This window comes from Artemia sp. Qi Xiang Cuo, chromosome 7 (assembly GCF_049724085.1).
Source record: "Artemia sp. Qi Xiang Cuo chromosome 7, ASM4972408v1, whole genome shotgun sequence".
Lineage (NCBI taxonomy): Eukaryota > Metazoa > Arthropoda > Branchiopoda > Anostraca > Artemiidae > Artemia > Artemia sp. Qi Xiang Cuo.
Window position 1 is genome coordinate 13,756,025 of NC_142800.1, and position 16,384 is coordinate 13,772,408.

At 37.2% G+C, this 16,384-nt stretch overlaps 1 protein-coding gene across 2 annotated transcripts in view; it reads right to left on the reverse strand.

The window, feature by feature from the left end:
• Positions 1–112: 112 nt before the first annotated feature.
• LOC148949978 (uncharacterized) overlaps positions 113–16,384 on the reverse strand; it is a 73,099-nt gene continuing 56,827 nt past the window's right edge. Inside the window, exons 5-6 of one of the 2 annotated variants that reach the window (XM_089091379.1) lie at positions 14,006–14,075; positions 113–669 (exon numbers count right to left, since the gene is read on the reverse strand). In XM_089091379.1, coding sequence (XP_088947505.1) covers positions 347–669; positions 14,006–14,075 — 393 coding nt within the window. In that variant the 3' untranslated portion in view covers positions 113–346. Of the gene's footprint in view, positions 673–14,005; positions 14,076–16,384 lie in introns of both variants that reach the window. The other variant, XM_089091378.1, reaches the window with a different exon arrangement.

Sequence of the window (16,384 nt, forward strand, 5' to 3'; positions counted from 1 at the left end):
TTTACAATTTTCCGAGACATCTTAGTCTCCAAAGGTGGCTGGTCTGGCAAACTATATTTTCTTAATGCGTGTCTTATTGTATACATTCTATGTTTCTTGTTGGTTTTGGCTGAAACATTTTATTGAACAACTTCAACAAGTACAAGTCTACAAAAATAAGGTCCAGATTATACTTATTTTAGAAACGATTTGATATAACTTCTCAAGAGACTCCTAATGTGCCTACTTTGACATCTTACAAAGATGTGTCACATATGAAATTAAAATAAATTTTCTCTAAAATACAACCTTCAGGATTGTATCTAGTTTGCAAATTTCTTCATTGGTCTAAAAGTTGGAACATATCTTAAAATGAAAAATCTCCTCCAAAATCAGCATCAAATTCACTGTCATTATAATCATCATACTGGAAGCTAGAAGCTGAGTTATCAAGAGTCAACAATCCTAAATCGTCGATTGTCTTGAAAAGATTATAGTTGCCCCAGCCTGAACCACAGCCCCAGCCCGAACCATAGCCCCAGGCACCAGTAGATAAAAGTACTGTAGTTGCTGCAATATCTGCATCTTCGACGAAACTTGTAACTTTAGTGGCAGAAGTAATGTCGTTGATTTTTGGAGATTTCGCTGTTGAGTCAGTGTTTTTTCTTGGAGACAGCTCAATCGGCTTTTCTGCTGAAAATTAATTCATACACATTTTTACTTTATTTAAAGCAGAATCAAGAGATCATTCATGCAAATAAGAATATTGACTTCTAATTACAGACACAGTTCTAGTCACGAATCATTTCTAGACACAAAAGAGCTTGAGCTATAATCTAGCATTTTTTTGGAGATTTGAATGGAAACAATCGTGTAATTTGAATCTATGGCAACTAAATTTATTTTATAGGCTTACCCTTCCTGAAATTTAAGTTTCAGATGCTGAATCATATATCAAACAGTTCGTGGTAACGATCTGTAATTAACCCCCTTCAGATACGTAATAATTTCTGTTCGTTTTAACCCTCTCGCGGGCGCTGGTTGGTTTTGAGGGCACTTAATTGTAACCCCCTCTTTACCCAAAGCTGAGCTTTTAACATATGTTTCCTGGTGCCATCTGATTGCCGACTCTTCCATAAACGTCCCTGAAGAGCCGTCTACCGGATAAGCTGTGCTTTCTTCCTGCCATTTTAGCAGAAAATTGTAATTTGAGTTTTATCAAGGATTTGCAAGGTAACTCCACTTTTTCTTTATTTTATAGACATTATCGCTGACCTGAGGAAGTCGGAAATTTTTTCTCAGAGAATTCGTACCCTTAGAAGTGTGTTAGAGTAATTTTTTCAACTTCTGAATATTTCATACATTTGAGCCATCTATTTTCCTTCTGTCCCCACATGAGGACATTGCCCCTTATTGCCAGCTTTCTGTATAGTTTTTGTTCCATATAGTTTCTGTAGAATGCCACAGGTAACACTACTGTTCATTTGTCCCCGCTTGTACCTTGTGCTCGCAAACTAGAAAAGCTTCTGTTCTTTACAGATGAGTCGGCAAAAAATCAGGCATGATGAAGAAATCATGAAAATCATGTTTGAAGAGGATAGTGACAATGGAATCGATTCAGGCCAATCAGGTCTTTCCTCCGACAAAGAAGATGGCAGAGATCCCACTTGGCAGCCTCCATGTGAAGAAGAGGACGTCCAACTTGCTACCAGATCGAGCCCAGCGGCTAGAGATACACAAGAGAGAGCTACAAACGAAGACTGTTTAGACCACGAGGTAATAAAACCTGATTGAACGGAACCACTTCTCCAGCGTGTTGATAGAACTTATGCAACGAAAAGGAAAACCCCAAGCACGGAACCCAATAGTTCTGCTTCTTTTTCGACGTCGCAAGCTGACCCTGCTGTCAACAGTTCAGTTTCAGATGGAAGATCACAGACCACTCCTTCACAGTCTAACAGTGGGATTGCAGCTAAATCAAGGTTCCACGAGACAACCCGAAGTCTAAACCAGTCAAGGCCAGACGACGTATTTGGAGAGCCAATGTTGATAATCCTCTAGCAGAGTCGGTTCCTCCGTTCACCGGTGATGGTCGGGTCCTGCTCAATCTCAGCAACGAGTTGGATCCTGTCGAATTCTTTGAGGGACTTCTTTCCGACGAAATTCTTGCAATGGTCGTCAGGGAGTCTAACGCTTACGCATTGTAAAAAAAAGGGTATGAGTTGAATTTGACATCAGCAAAACTATGCATCTATGTTGGATGCCTTCTGATAATGAGCTATGTTCGGTACCCAAGAATTGAAAACTACTGGTCAAATAGCCTGAGGCTACCTCATATTGCTGATTATATTTCAAGCAAAAGGTTCAAAAGGATCAGAGAATGTTTACATTTCACTACTCAACAAAGTAGCCCTGATGGTGACAAATACTACAAGATCCGCCCATTTTCGGAGATGTTGTGCAACTCTTTCAAAGCAGCAGTGGCCGACAAAGAATACAGTTCAATAGACGAGATGATGGCCACCGAGATTTTGTCAGTTTCTGAATACATATATGAAATCTACGTATTTTTCTACATAGGAAAGAACTTTTTCCTGTCAGTTTATCTCAAAAATTGGAAATTCGCCCGCGAGAGGGTTTAGTTTTAATGTTGTTCCTTGCTTTCAGTTGAAAAAGCTTGTTTGATTTTATATTTATTGTCGTTAAAAAATGGCTATCGTATAAAATTTTGACCGGCAAATTCAGACGCTACGAACCTGACCTATTAGGAGTTTCAGAAACACATATCCCAGGGGTTGGAAACATGAAATTAGGTGATATAAGCACTAATTTACTCAGGAAGGAAAGATGGAGCACATAAACAGAGAGTAGGGCACATGATGAATAATGAAGCTGCTAGGTCATGTTCAGGTTTGGAAGGCATTAAAAATAGAATTCTAATCGCTCATTTTATTAGTAAAAAGAACATGGGTATCAATCATGGTAGTATATGCCCCTGTAGAGCCGACTGGCGGAGATAGTAGTGACTCAGATGAATTTTACTTTCAGTTACAAGAACAAAGAGACAAACAAGGTCAAAGGTAGAAATATGGTGTTATTGTTAGGAGATTAAATAAGCAAAAACACATTTTTTCAATTGAAAGCAAGGAGTAACATTAAAACTTAAAACGAACAGAAATTATTAAGTATATGAAGGGGGTTGCCTGCTCTTCAGCACCTCGGTCTTAACGCTAAATTTTTTTAGTACTTTTGAAAAAAGCTTCTTATTGTTCTAATTAAACGAACCTAATGTTTCAGAAGTTGTTCTTAAAGAAGTGGGAGAAATTTCAAACTTTAGCGTAAAGAGCGAGATGTTGAGGAGGAGACAACCTCCGTTATATACGTAATAATTTCTCTTCGTTTTAAGTTTTAATGTTGTTCCTTACTTTCAGTTGAAAAAACTTGTTTTTTTATTTAATTTCTGATCGTTTTTTAAATAATCCCAGGAAATATGGCCCTACCTCCACGGAAAAATACCCTCCCCACGGATATTTTCTTTAGACAATTCAATCCCGGTGAAAATTTACATAGGCAATTACCCTTAAAAACTCCACGCGTAAAATTGAAACGGAAAAGAGAAAACAAGAAATATAAAAAGAATTTTGTATAGGAATTCCGGCAAATTCTCCCAGTGTATAATTTCCTTTGACTAGGTCACCCCTTGGAAACTTCTCTCCTTATGGAAAGTTTCCCCGTGGAGAAACAGCATCAGAAATTTTGTACTTTCCACCATAAAATGTATGCATGTGTTCCAATAACAACGACTGTGCGTCAACAATAGTCAATTTTTACACCTTAAATAGCTTTCCCTTGGGGCATTGGGGTTCTATGTTATATCCATAGGCACAGTTATCGGGCCTTTCAACTATGATGAACAAAACAGCTATCTCAAAATTTTAATTGGATGATTTTGGGGGAAAAGGAATCGGGGAGGGGGCGTAGATGCCTTCCAATCTTTTTGGTCATTTAAAAAGGGAACTAGAACTGTTAATTTTAGCTTGAATGAGCCCTCTCACGGTATTCTAGGACCACTGCGTCCATACGGTCACCCCTGGGAAAAAACAACAACAAAAAAACAACAAAAAAACCCGCATCCGTGATCTTTCTACTGGCAAAAAAAAATTGCAAAATTCCACGATTTTGCAGATAGAAGCTTGAAACCTTCATATTAGGGTTCTCTGATACGCTGAATCGGGTCGTGTGATTTTCATTAAGATTTTATGTCTTTTAAGGGATGTTTTCCCCTTTTTACAAAAATAAGGCAAATTTTCTCAGGCTTGTAACCTTTGATGAGCAAGGTTAAACTTAATGAAATTTGGAATCAGCTTATGTATTTGAAATCAGCATAAAAATTCGATTCTTTTGATATATCTATTCGTATCATAATTCCGTTTTTTAGAGTTTTGGTTACTATTGAGCCGAGAATTTAGGTATAAGCAATTTGTAGGCATAACAATCTAGTTATAACGAATCCAGTATTTGGTCATAAACAGCTCACAAGTTCAAATGGTATTCAAATGATGGTAAGACAGCTAACCTTATCGGTTATGTTATTGTAAAGCGAAGACAGGCTGGATCAATACAAGATTAAATAAAAAAAAACAAGTTTTTTAAACTGAAAGTAAGGACCGACATTAAAACTTAAAACGAACAAAAATTATTTCGTATATGAAAGGGACTGTCCCTTCCTGAACGCCTCACTCTTTACGCTAAAGTTTTTTATTGTTTTAAAAAATAAAGCTGTGAGACAGAGTCAAACTTTAGTGTAAAGAGCGAGGCGGTGAGGAGGGGATAGCCCCTTTCATATACGGAATAATTTCTGTTCATTTTAAGTTTAAATGTCGCTCCTTACTTTCAGTTTAAAAACATGTTTTTTTAATTTAATTTCTGATCGTTTTTTAGTCAATATAGCTTTTATTTTGGCTCGCCGTCATTGAATAAGCAAACAAAATTTGAATAAAAATTTTACTTTTCTTTTGCTAAATGGCTGTCTCGAAATTTGGTTCTGACGTAATTTACGAATTAACTTACGTAACTAACTTCTAGACTCGTATATTTTGCTTCTGGCAAAAAAATACAAAGTTGCAGATTTTTGCAGACATGAGTTTGAAACCTATGTGATAGGGTTTTCTGATACGCTGAATCTGACGGTGTGATTTTCAATAAAATTTTTTCACTTTTAAGGGATGTTTCCCCCCTCTTTAAAAAATCAGGTAAATTTTCTCAGGCTCGTAGCCTTTGATGAGTAATACTAAACTTAATAAAATTCTTATATCTAGAATCAGCATTATTAGCCAATTCTTTTGATACATTTATTGACATCAAAGTATCGTTTTTAAAATTTTAGATTAGTATTTAGCCGTATCGCTTGTTTTTTTTTATTGTTTTTTTTTATTAAGTATATGTTATTACGTATATGAGGGGGTTCTCCCCTTAGTCAATACCACGCTCTTTACGTTAAAAGTTAAAAAAAAATTTAAATTCACAAACCCCTGAATCCCAAAGGCCGTTTAATTAGAATAGATAGCTCTTTTGAAAGCCCTAAAAAAAACTGTAGCGTAAAGAGCGAGGTATTGACTTGGGGGAGACCCCCCTCATATACGTAATAATTTCTGTTCGTTTCAAGTTGTTATATTGCTCCTGACTTTCAGTTGAAAAAACTTGTTTTTTTTTATTTAATTTCTGATCGTTTTTAGAATAATGCTTGGAAATCCGGCGCACCCTTCATAGAAAGGTCCTTTGCCCCAATGAAACATCCTCCACGGAATGATTCTCCTGAGTAACCCTCTCCTCCAGCCCCCCCCCCCACCACAAAAAAATTTCGTCCTGAAAATGTCTGTATACTTCCCAATAACCAATACAATATGTAAGCAATGGGCAAAGTTCATAACTTGCAGCCCTTCCCGTGGGAACTGTGGGGGTTTAAGTCATCCTAAAAGACATATCTATTAGATTTTCGACTATGTTGAACGAAATGGCAATCTCAAAATTTTAATTGGGTGATTTTGAGAAAAATATGAGCGTGGGAGGGGGCTTAGTTTCCCTCCATTTTTTTGGTCACTTAAAAAGGGCATTAGAATTTTTGATTTCCGTTCCAATGAGCCCTCCTACGATATTCTAGGACCACTGGGTCAATACGATTACCCCTGGAAAAAAAAACAAACAAATAAACACGCATCTGTGATCTTTCTTCTGACAAAAAATGCAAAATTCCACATTTGTGTAGATAGGAGCTTGAAACCTCTACAGTAGGGTTCTCTGATACGCTGAATATGATGGTGTGATTTTCATTAATGTTCTATAACTTTTAGGGGGTCTTTTCCCCTTTTTTCGAAAATAAGCCAAATTTTCCCAGGCGCGTAACTTTTGATGGGTAAGATTAAATTTGATGAAACTTATATATTTGAAATCAAAATTAAAATCTAATTCTTTTGATGTATCTATTGGTATCAAAATTCTGTTTTTTAGAGTTTCGGTAACCATTGAGCCGGGTCGCTCCTTACTTACAGTTCGTTACCACGAACTGTTTGATACTAGGGTATATAGGGGTGCTGATCTTGATGTTAAAAGTAAAGATCACTATCTATTAGTGACAAGGGTTAATCCAAAGCTGAAATTTCAGAAGTGTAATTACCTTCAAAAAAGCTATGACGTCGGTAGACTCTAGGATTAGAATTTCAGGGAAACTTTCCAGAAACAGATGAATACTAAAATCGGGAGTTTAAAATTTGACAATGTAGAAAATCGATGGAGTAATATTAGGAAGATAATTTGTGAAGTTGCAGATGGTGCCTTAGGAAAGAAAGTTAGAAACGCAGCTAGGAATATTAGTGAAAATACCTTATGTTTAATAGAGAAGATAAGGTACTTGCACAAGAATTATCTGAGTTATACATAATATGAAAATAAGAGGAATGTAACGAAAGTGGAGAATACATTAAAACATGAACTACGGAGGTGTGAAGTGCAGGCCATTGGTAAAATTGCCAGGGATCTGGAAAATGCATCTAGACGGCAAAGTAATAAAATACTGTAATGGCATGTTAATAAAATGAGAGGGAATAGTCAATCTGGATTTGTCCCAGTTAAAGATAGGAACGGGGCTACAATTAGTGATAAAGAAAGAGTTAAATATTGATGGACCGGACATTTTAGTAATGGGCTAAACCAGAATAGAGTTACAGGGAAAGATATAGGGAAAAATAAAAAAGTTTGTGACTCCTTGGATGGGAAGGAAAATTTATTTTGTGAACAGGAATTAGTGACAGCAGTAAAAGGATTAAAAAACAATAACGCCCCAGTATAGTATGGTAAATGTATTTATCTAATATGGTGGTTTTGAGATTACAAATAAGTTACTGAAGATTTTAAATATGATTTTCGAAAAATAGAAGGTTCCTAGCGATTTTAGGAAAACCCTAATTAAACCCCTGTATAAGAAAGGTGATAAGAGTGATTTTGCTAATTACAGAGTCATTAGCCTGCTTTTGTGTAGGTAGCAAATTATTTAGCATCTTGATACTCTTTAGACTTAGAGATGCTATAGACAAAATTTTAAGAGAAGAACTTAGCGGTTTTAGGAAGGGTAGAGGATGTGCCCACCAAATTTTCACTGTGCCCACCAAAATTCCACCAAATTATTAACCAAAATTGGTTAATAATTAAGAAGTGCCTGAGTCATGAAATGCCTTTATTTCTCAGTTAAATAGATTAAGAGTAAGCGTCTGATTTAGCTGATAGAAGGGCTTTAGTGAAGGCTTTATCCTTGTACCAGAAAAATACATTAAAATGATTAGTGTTATGTATAAGAAAAACACTGTTGCGGTTAAGGTAGGAAACGTGGTTAGTTTCGTATTAAATCAGGAATTAAGCAGGGGTGTGTCCTATCCCCATTTATAAAGATCATTTTCATAAACTTTTGTCTTCAGGAGCAGAGAAAAGACAATGGAAGAATATGGAATCAAATAGGGAACTAAAACTTTCCTGGACTTAGATTATGCTGATGATTTAAGCATTCTTGATGAATGTGTAAGCAAATTGAACGAACTTATAGAGTTTTTGCGAGTCCATGTGCTAGAATAGGTTTGAAAATTAATGTTAAGAAGACAGAGTCACTAAGGCTAGGAATAAGTGAAGATGAAATGGTAACGTTGGATAACAAAAAGATCGATCAAGTGGACAAATTCACTTATCTTGGTAGTATCAAACAGTTCGTGATAACGAACTGTAAGTAAGGAGCGACCCGGCTCAATGGTAACCGAATCTCTAAAAAATGGAATTTTGATACCAATAGATACATCAAAAGAATCAGATTTTAATTCTGATTTCAAATATATAAGTTTCATCAAGTTTAATTTTACCAATCAAAACTTACGCGCCTGAGAAAATTTGGCTGATTTTCGAGAAAAGGGGGAAAGACCCCCTAAAAGTTATAGAACCTTAATGAAATTCACACCATCATATTCAGCGTATCGGATAACCCTACTGTAGAGGTTTCAAGCTCCTATCTACAAAAATGTGGAATTTTGCATTTTTTTCCAGAAGAAAGATCACGGGTGCGTGTTTATTTGTTTTTTTTTGTTTTTTTCTTTTCCCCAGGGGTAATCGTATTGACCCAGTAGTCCTAGAATACCGTAAGAGGGCTCATTGGAACGGAAATTAAAAGTTCTAGTGCCCTTTTTAAGTGACCGAAAAAATGGAGGGAGGCTAGGCCCCCTCCCGCGCTCTTTTTTTTCTCAAAGTCACCCAATTAAAATTTTGAGATAGCCATTGTGTTTAGAATAGTCGAAAATCTAATAAATATGTCTTTTACGATGACTTAATCCCCCACAGTTCCCAGGGGAAGGGCTGCAAGTTATGAACTTTGCCCATTGCTTACATATTGTATTGGTTATTGGGAAGTATACACACATTTTCAGGAAGAATTTTTTCTGGTGGGGGGGAGCTGGAGGAAGGGGTTACTCGGGAGAATCATTCCTTGTAGGATGTTTCTTTGGGGTAAGGGACATTTCTGTGAAGGGGGCGCCGGATTTCCAAGCATTATTACAAAAACGATCAGAAATTAAATTAAAAAAAACAAGTACTTTCAACTGAAAGTAAGAAGCTACATTAGAACTTAAAATGAACAGAAATTATTACGTATATGAGGGGGTTCTCCCCCGAGTCAATACTTCGCTCTTTACGCTAGTTTTTTTTAGTGCTTTCAAAAGAGCTATCTATTCCAATTAAACGGCCTTTGTGATTCTGGGTTGTTTTAATAAATATTTTTTTAAACTTTTAACTTAAAGAGCGTGTTATTTAATAAGGGGAGAACCCCATCATATACGTAATAACATATACGTAATAAAAAAAAAAACAATAAAAAAAAACAAGCGATACGGCTCAATAGTAAGCGAAACTTTTAAAAGCGGAACTTTGATGTCAATAAATGGATCAAAAGAATGGGCTTGTAATGCTGAATCTAAATATATGTATTTTATTAAGTTTAGTATTACTCATCAAAGGCTACGAGCCTCAGAAAACTTACCTGATTTTTTAAAGAGGGGGAAACATCCCCTAAAAGTGAAAAATTTTTAATGAAAATCACACAGTCAGATTCAGCGTATCAGAAAACCCTATAACATAGGTTTCAAGCTCATATCTGCAAAAATCTGCAACTTTGTATTTTTTGCCAGAAGAAAAATATACGAATATAGAAGTTCGTTACGTAACTTAATTTGTAAATTACGCCAGAACCAAATTTAGAGACAGCCATTTAGCAAAAGAAAAGTAAAACTTTTATGCAATTTTCTTTTACTTATTCAATGACGGTGAGCCAAAATAAAAGCTGCATTAACTAAAAAACGATCAGAAATTAAATAAAAAAAACAAGTTTTTTTAACTGAAAGTAAGGAGCGCCATTAAAACTTAAAACGAACAGAAATTATTCCGTATATGAAAGGGGCTGTCCCTTCCTCAACGCCCCGCTCTTTACGCTAAAGTTGTTTATTGTTTTAAAAAATAAAGTTGCGAAACAGAGTCAAACTTTAGCGTAAAGAGCGAAGCGTTGAGGAGGGGACAGCCCCTTTCATATACGGAATAATTTCTGTTCGTTTTAAGTTTTAATGTCGCTCCTTACTTTCAGTTAAAAAAACTTGTTTTTTTTATTTAATTATTAGTAAAGACGGTGGGTGCAGCGAAAATGTTAATAGTAGAATAGCCAAGGTGTTTTTTTTGACATTTGAAAAAAGTTTGGAAGAATAAGAAGATAAGTGTGCGAACCAAGATTAGAATATTTATAGTAATGACAGTAGTCAAATACGGTTCTGTAGCATGGGCGCTCAGAAAAATGGACGAAGTTATGCAATATATTTTACCGAGAAATTGCTTACGGATTGTTTTGGATACCCGACTGACTGACTGTATTTCAAGCAGTAGGAATTACAAAAAGTGTTCAATTCCACTTTCTAGGGCTATAGTGAGAGAAAGGTTGAGATGGCTAGGGCAAGTTCTGTGAATGGAGGATATTAAATCGCCAAGGATTGTCCTTTTCGGCGGACCGTCTAGACCTAAAAGGAAAGCAGGACGTCCTCGATTGGGGTGGAATGAAGTCGTAAGGAAAAATTGAATGAAAATGGGAACTTCCTGGCAGGATGTAAAGGGGGGGGGGCTTTAAAAATATTGAGATGGTGTTGGAGCGTGCGTAGCTGTATTAGTCTTAGGTGGCTTGGTGCTGTAATGGGTGGTTAGTAGTAGTAGCGGTTGTACAGAAATAGGACGTCTGGTGATGACTCATTGGATGATCGAGAAACAGTTTTTAATGACTAGACACTGCCAGGGTGGAAAAGGAGAGGTCATCGATTGATTCTAAAAACGGGTGTTCAGAGTCTCTGCCCTTGATTCTCATGATCGGCTCATCTTCTTTGAGCTGTATCTCTTTGTGCGTTTTGTCAAGAGGAAGGAAGAGTAGATTTTTCTTCAGTATGTTTGTGATCTACTTTGAAAAAGTAATATTTTCCCCCTTTTTTGCTTGGGTCTGTCTTACAGCATTTATTGGGCTAGGTGAAGGGCTCTCCAGCAAAAGAGAGAATAAATAGTCCTGGTATATAGGGGAAGGTTCTTATATATATATTGTTTTGAAATATTTTTCCCGATGGAAAATATTGTTTTAGGAAGGAAACTTATGGGCTTGAGACCCTTGAACCAATCCAATGGCATTTACGCCCACAGAGATTACACTTGTCGTACCCATAGTGGTTGTAGCAGTAGCACTCCTCCAGCACGATTACAAGCGAGGGCAGACTCGTAGAACTTGTTAGCCGCATGGCAGTGTTACCTACACTAGTTGCATTAGTGCTGGCACTTATGGCGCGATGCCACGTACACTGCTCGCACTAGAGAGCTTATACTGGTGGCAGCGGTGGGAGTCGTGGGGAACTAGAGAGCTTACACGGTCAATATAAAGGATAATCGCTGTCTAGTGCCAAGGGTTCTAGTTAATTTTCTTACGCTGATGACTTAGTTTAACTTTCAAAGCTTAGCAAGTCAATGTCTGATCAAATGTGCTTCCTCCTAATTGTGGAGGTCATGGGCCGTGGAAATCAAACTCAAATACTTAAAACGTATTTTGCTTATTTGTCACAAAAAGTTTACAAGCAATGCAATTTTTGTGTCTAGTTCATTTGTTATTCATAAACAAAAAATCGCGAAGAAAGGAAACGAGGACAATTAACAGCCAGTGAAAAAATTAAAAAATTATGGAAATATTTCGGTCAAGACCTCCGCTTGACCGTCCTCAGTGCAGAATAAGTTTTATTCTGCACTGAGGACGGTCAAGCGGAGGTCTTGACCGAAATATTTGCATAATTTTTCAATTTTTTCACTGGCTGTTAATTGTCCTCGTTTCCTTTCTTCGCGATTTTTTGTTTATCATGATTAGCCAGTGTGGTCTCGAAAATTATTTATTTGTTATTCATTAAAGAGTATCAAGTGCGAGTATAAATGAAAGTCAAACGCCATAATAAAATCAAGAGTTTGTCAACCCTGTTGTCTATCCACCATTATTAAAAAAAAACGTTTGTAAGAAAAATTTGTTTTTCGAAGGAAAGTAAAGAGCGATATTTAACCAAAGAAAAGAAGAAATAAACTCATATGGTAGATCAAACTTGAACTGATTGATTTAAGCTTTTCGAAACTCAAAAAGTGGGCTCACAAGTCTACTGGGGTTGTAAAATAAAGAAAGCTAGCATTTTTAGCTAATTACAGCCCCTGAACTTCACTGTAAATTGACAAAAATGTTATCACTTGTTTAAACTGTATTTACATCATTTGGAATTACTTAATTCAAAACATAATTTCCATAATGAATTAGTATTTATTTGTGTAAATCTTAGACAATAAAAGCTGGAAATCCTTCCAAGATTGAACCAAACAGTTCGCGGTAACAAACTGTGAGTAAGGAGCGACCCGGCTCAATAGTAACCTAAACTCTAAAAAACTCCTCAAAACCTCGCTCTTAACGCTAAAGTTTAAGTTTTGTCCCAATTGTTTAATAATGACTCCTGAAACACAAAGGCCGTTTAATTAGAACAATAAGACCCCTTTTCAAAAGTACTAAAGAAAATTAGCGTAAAGAGTGAGATGTTGAGGAGGGGGGAGCCTTTATATACGTAATAATTTTTGATCATTTTAAGTTTTAATGTTGCTCCTTATTTTCAGTGGAAAACCTTTTTTTTATTTAATAATCTTTAATCTTTTTTTATTTTATTTAACAATAATAAATTTAATAATTTATTTAATAAATTTTATTAAAAATTTAATAAAAACAACTACTGAACTAATGACAGTCTTGACTGACCAGAGTAAACTCAAAATTCAACTTTATGGATAAAATATTAATATCCTCCGCAGCCATTGATAATGCAATGGGTGTCGGACTGATGATTCATATAAAGGTTTTGTTTTTACTGGAGTCAAACTGTAACAAGCTTGTCGTAAATACAAGCTTGGTGGCAGTTTTAATATCTACTGTAAATGGTCTACCGCAATCTTTTAAAGAGGTAATTGGGATAAAAAAACGTATAAACAGAAATTTGGCTATAAATAGAGATACCGGAGATATTTCATTAAGCCCAATTTATAACAATTTAATATTAAAAGACTTGATCAATATTTTCGCCCAGTCTAATTTAAGAGAACCTATCCGCATATATAATGAAAACCAAAATTATAGACAAGCTAAAACTATTGCAAGGCAAAAAATTCTTGCTCAATCACTTTGGTAAATCCTCTTTCATTGATTCCTACTGTTTTTTATTCATTAATTGCTCTATTTTTGTCAAGTACATTCCTTTTGTTGTTGTTGTTGTTTTTTTTTTTTTTTTTCTTTTCTTTTATTTTTTTTTATTATCCCTGAGGACGACTTGATGGAGGTCCTTGTCGAAATATTTGATTGTTCTTCGTATTCGTATTTTACCGCTGGCTTGCCAAAATCCTCGTTTTCTCACCTATTTGATTTTATTTTTTCATTTATTATTACCTTTCATCTCTTAGTTTCATATAACAAGCTTGTAACCCACCCTTGCCACAACCTGTGACACGATAAAATCCGATAAATTCTCGGTATTCTCTTCCATACCAGGCTGTGGCATTTGAAGGGAATGCGGTGATGTTAAGTTTTTTTCTTAATAATTAATATCAAACAAATTAAAAAATTACATGTTAGAAAGACGGTAATTTTTACCATCCTATAAAAATAGGACTGATTATAGAGCTGTTTTGAGACAAGTACCTTGTTTCAAAACAACAGTTCACATTGTGCTCCTATTTAGCACTGAATTTCACTTCAGGGAGTGCAGGTGGATATACCCAGAATTCCAAGTAGTGACAGCTGTAAGCATTTTCAATCTCCTAAGAAAACAAATTCTCTGGAAGTATAGTAGTTAAATAAAATTTTTCTTTTTTAGATGTTCCCACAATAACAGAAGAATGGATGAATATTAATACTTACCTATATCAATTGTTTCGTATATATTTTCGTCTGGTTCCAAGAACAGGACTGGCTCGGGTGGAATAGGTAGCTAAAAGAAAAATAATAAGAGAGTTGTGCTTACACAAAATTAGTCGATAGATAGTGTCTGTGTAAACAGAACTGTATTGTGTATGATAAGATAAACATTTTTACTAATACATATAGTTATGATAAGAGATCCACTACAGCCAAAGGAAAGCCAAACTTGATGTGTCAGCTTTACAGTAATTTATATTATTCCAATATATGATTATTTTTGTTTTTTTATATTATAAATTTTATCTTATAAATTTATAATTTTGCATTTTAATAATCCTTATAAAAATTTTTGTTGTACTTCAAAACCTTTAGGTAATAAATTGCTCAATATTCAAAATCTTGTAGACTCAAAAATAAGCTAAACTATTCGGCCGGGAAATGTGAAAATCGCTTAAAAATAAAATAGCTTAAGAACGTAAGAATAGATTTGAAAATCTAATAAATAAAAGCTGGACAAAAAAGAACAGAAATGTGACAAACATATTGTACATGTATATTATCTTTAATGTGAACAATAATTGTGTATGTATGTATGCACACATGTATGTTCTCGAAAAAGGATCCATATTTGCTTGGAAAAATTGCTATCTTGTCATATTCTCGCATAAAAACCGAAGTCTGAGAAAAATCGTTAAGAGCCTTAATTTTTTTGCAAATGACGTCCTGTACTTTGTCAGTACATCATTATATGACATCATCAAGTCATATAAGCATTTCTTATGACATCATTTATGGCATCACATAAGCATTTTCTGATATGATGTCAGGCATAGCGTAAATGAGATTATTGAGATGGAGATTCTTTGGAACCAACACCTGAACTATCAGTAGAATGGGGGGTGCTACTCGTGACAGGACTCCTTATATGGGCATAGAATACTGACGGGACTCCAAATATGGGCATAGAGTCATTAGGGAGAACACGTGGTTAATGGGGTCAATGACCTAAATTTCACAACAACAACAACGACATTGACATTCGCTGAGAGCGTGCACTTACAACAACATCGACCTTGGAACACCTGTGCTGTCGACCTCAATTCACCTATCGTGAATCAATAATTCCCCTTAGAAACAACAAATTAATTTCCCCTTCTTGACAGATCAACCAATCAATGACATCATCTGTCAGACTTTAAAAATTTCCGCCTAGAAACATTTCTCCAGGAATAGATCCATATCATTAATGTCTTTGCCTCGGGAACAACTCTTTTGGTCGAACTCCAAAGGATATTAATAACCAAAGGCCATGGAAACAATTAGGCAAGAAACATCTTAGCGATGAATTGTTTTAGCGCGCGAGAAGGTTTCCTATTAATTTGAAATGCGTTAGCACAGAGATGCCAATAACAAAGGAACACGCTGAATTTACGTTTAGTGATTATTTGGGCGAAACCGTTTTAGACAGGTTATGGAACTATTTCGGCGAAACAGATAGAGACATTTTAAAAGAAGATTTTGAAGAGATTTTGGAAGAGGTTTTGAGTGTGGTCGTTATAATACACAAGTTTCATTTGAACAGTGTTGTGAGGTCCTCTAACCCAACCCCAAAGGGTTCCAATCCTCCTACCCCAACCCCGAAGGAAGCCCCCGGTCCTCAAAGGCCCCCCAAGCTCCCAAAGGCCCTCCACCGGTCCCCAAATGTCCCCCAGGCCCCCAAAGGCCCTCCCTGTGCCCCAAAGGCCCCCAAGCTCCCCAAGGGCCACCGGCGCCCCCAAAGGCCCACCCAGCCCCCCACCGGCCATCCCCGGGCCCCCCAACGGCCCATCGAGCTCCCAAAGGACCACCGGGGTCCCAAAGGCCCTCCACCGGCCCCCAACTGCCCCACAGGCCCGCCCCGGGTCCGCAAAGGTCCCCCGGGCACCCCAAGGACCAACGGGGTCCCAAAGGCCCTACCTTGCCCCAAAGGCCCCCCCGGCACCCAAAGGCCCGCCCTGTGCCCCAAAGGCCCACCCAGACCCCCAATGGCAATCCCCGGACCCCCCCAAAGGCCCAACGAGCTCCAAAGGACCAACGGGGTCCCAAAGGCCCTCCACCGGTCCCCAAATGTCCCCCAGGCCCCCAAAGGCCCTCCCTGTGCCCAAAGGCCCTCCCTGTGCCCCAAAGGCCCACCCAGACCCTCAACGGCCATCCCCGGGCCCCCCAAAGGCCCATCGAGTTCCCAAAAGACCAGCAGGGTCCCAAAGGCCCTCCACCGGTCCCCAAATGTCCCCAAGCTCCCAACTGGCCCCCCCCCCCGGACCCCCAAAGGCCCTCCCCCGCCCCCCAAAGGTCCACCAGGCTCCCAAAGGACCAATCGGTCCTCAAGTGCCCCCCAGA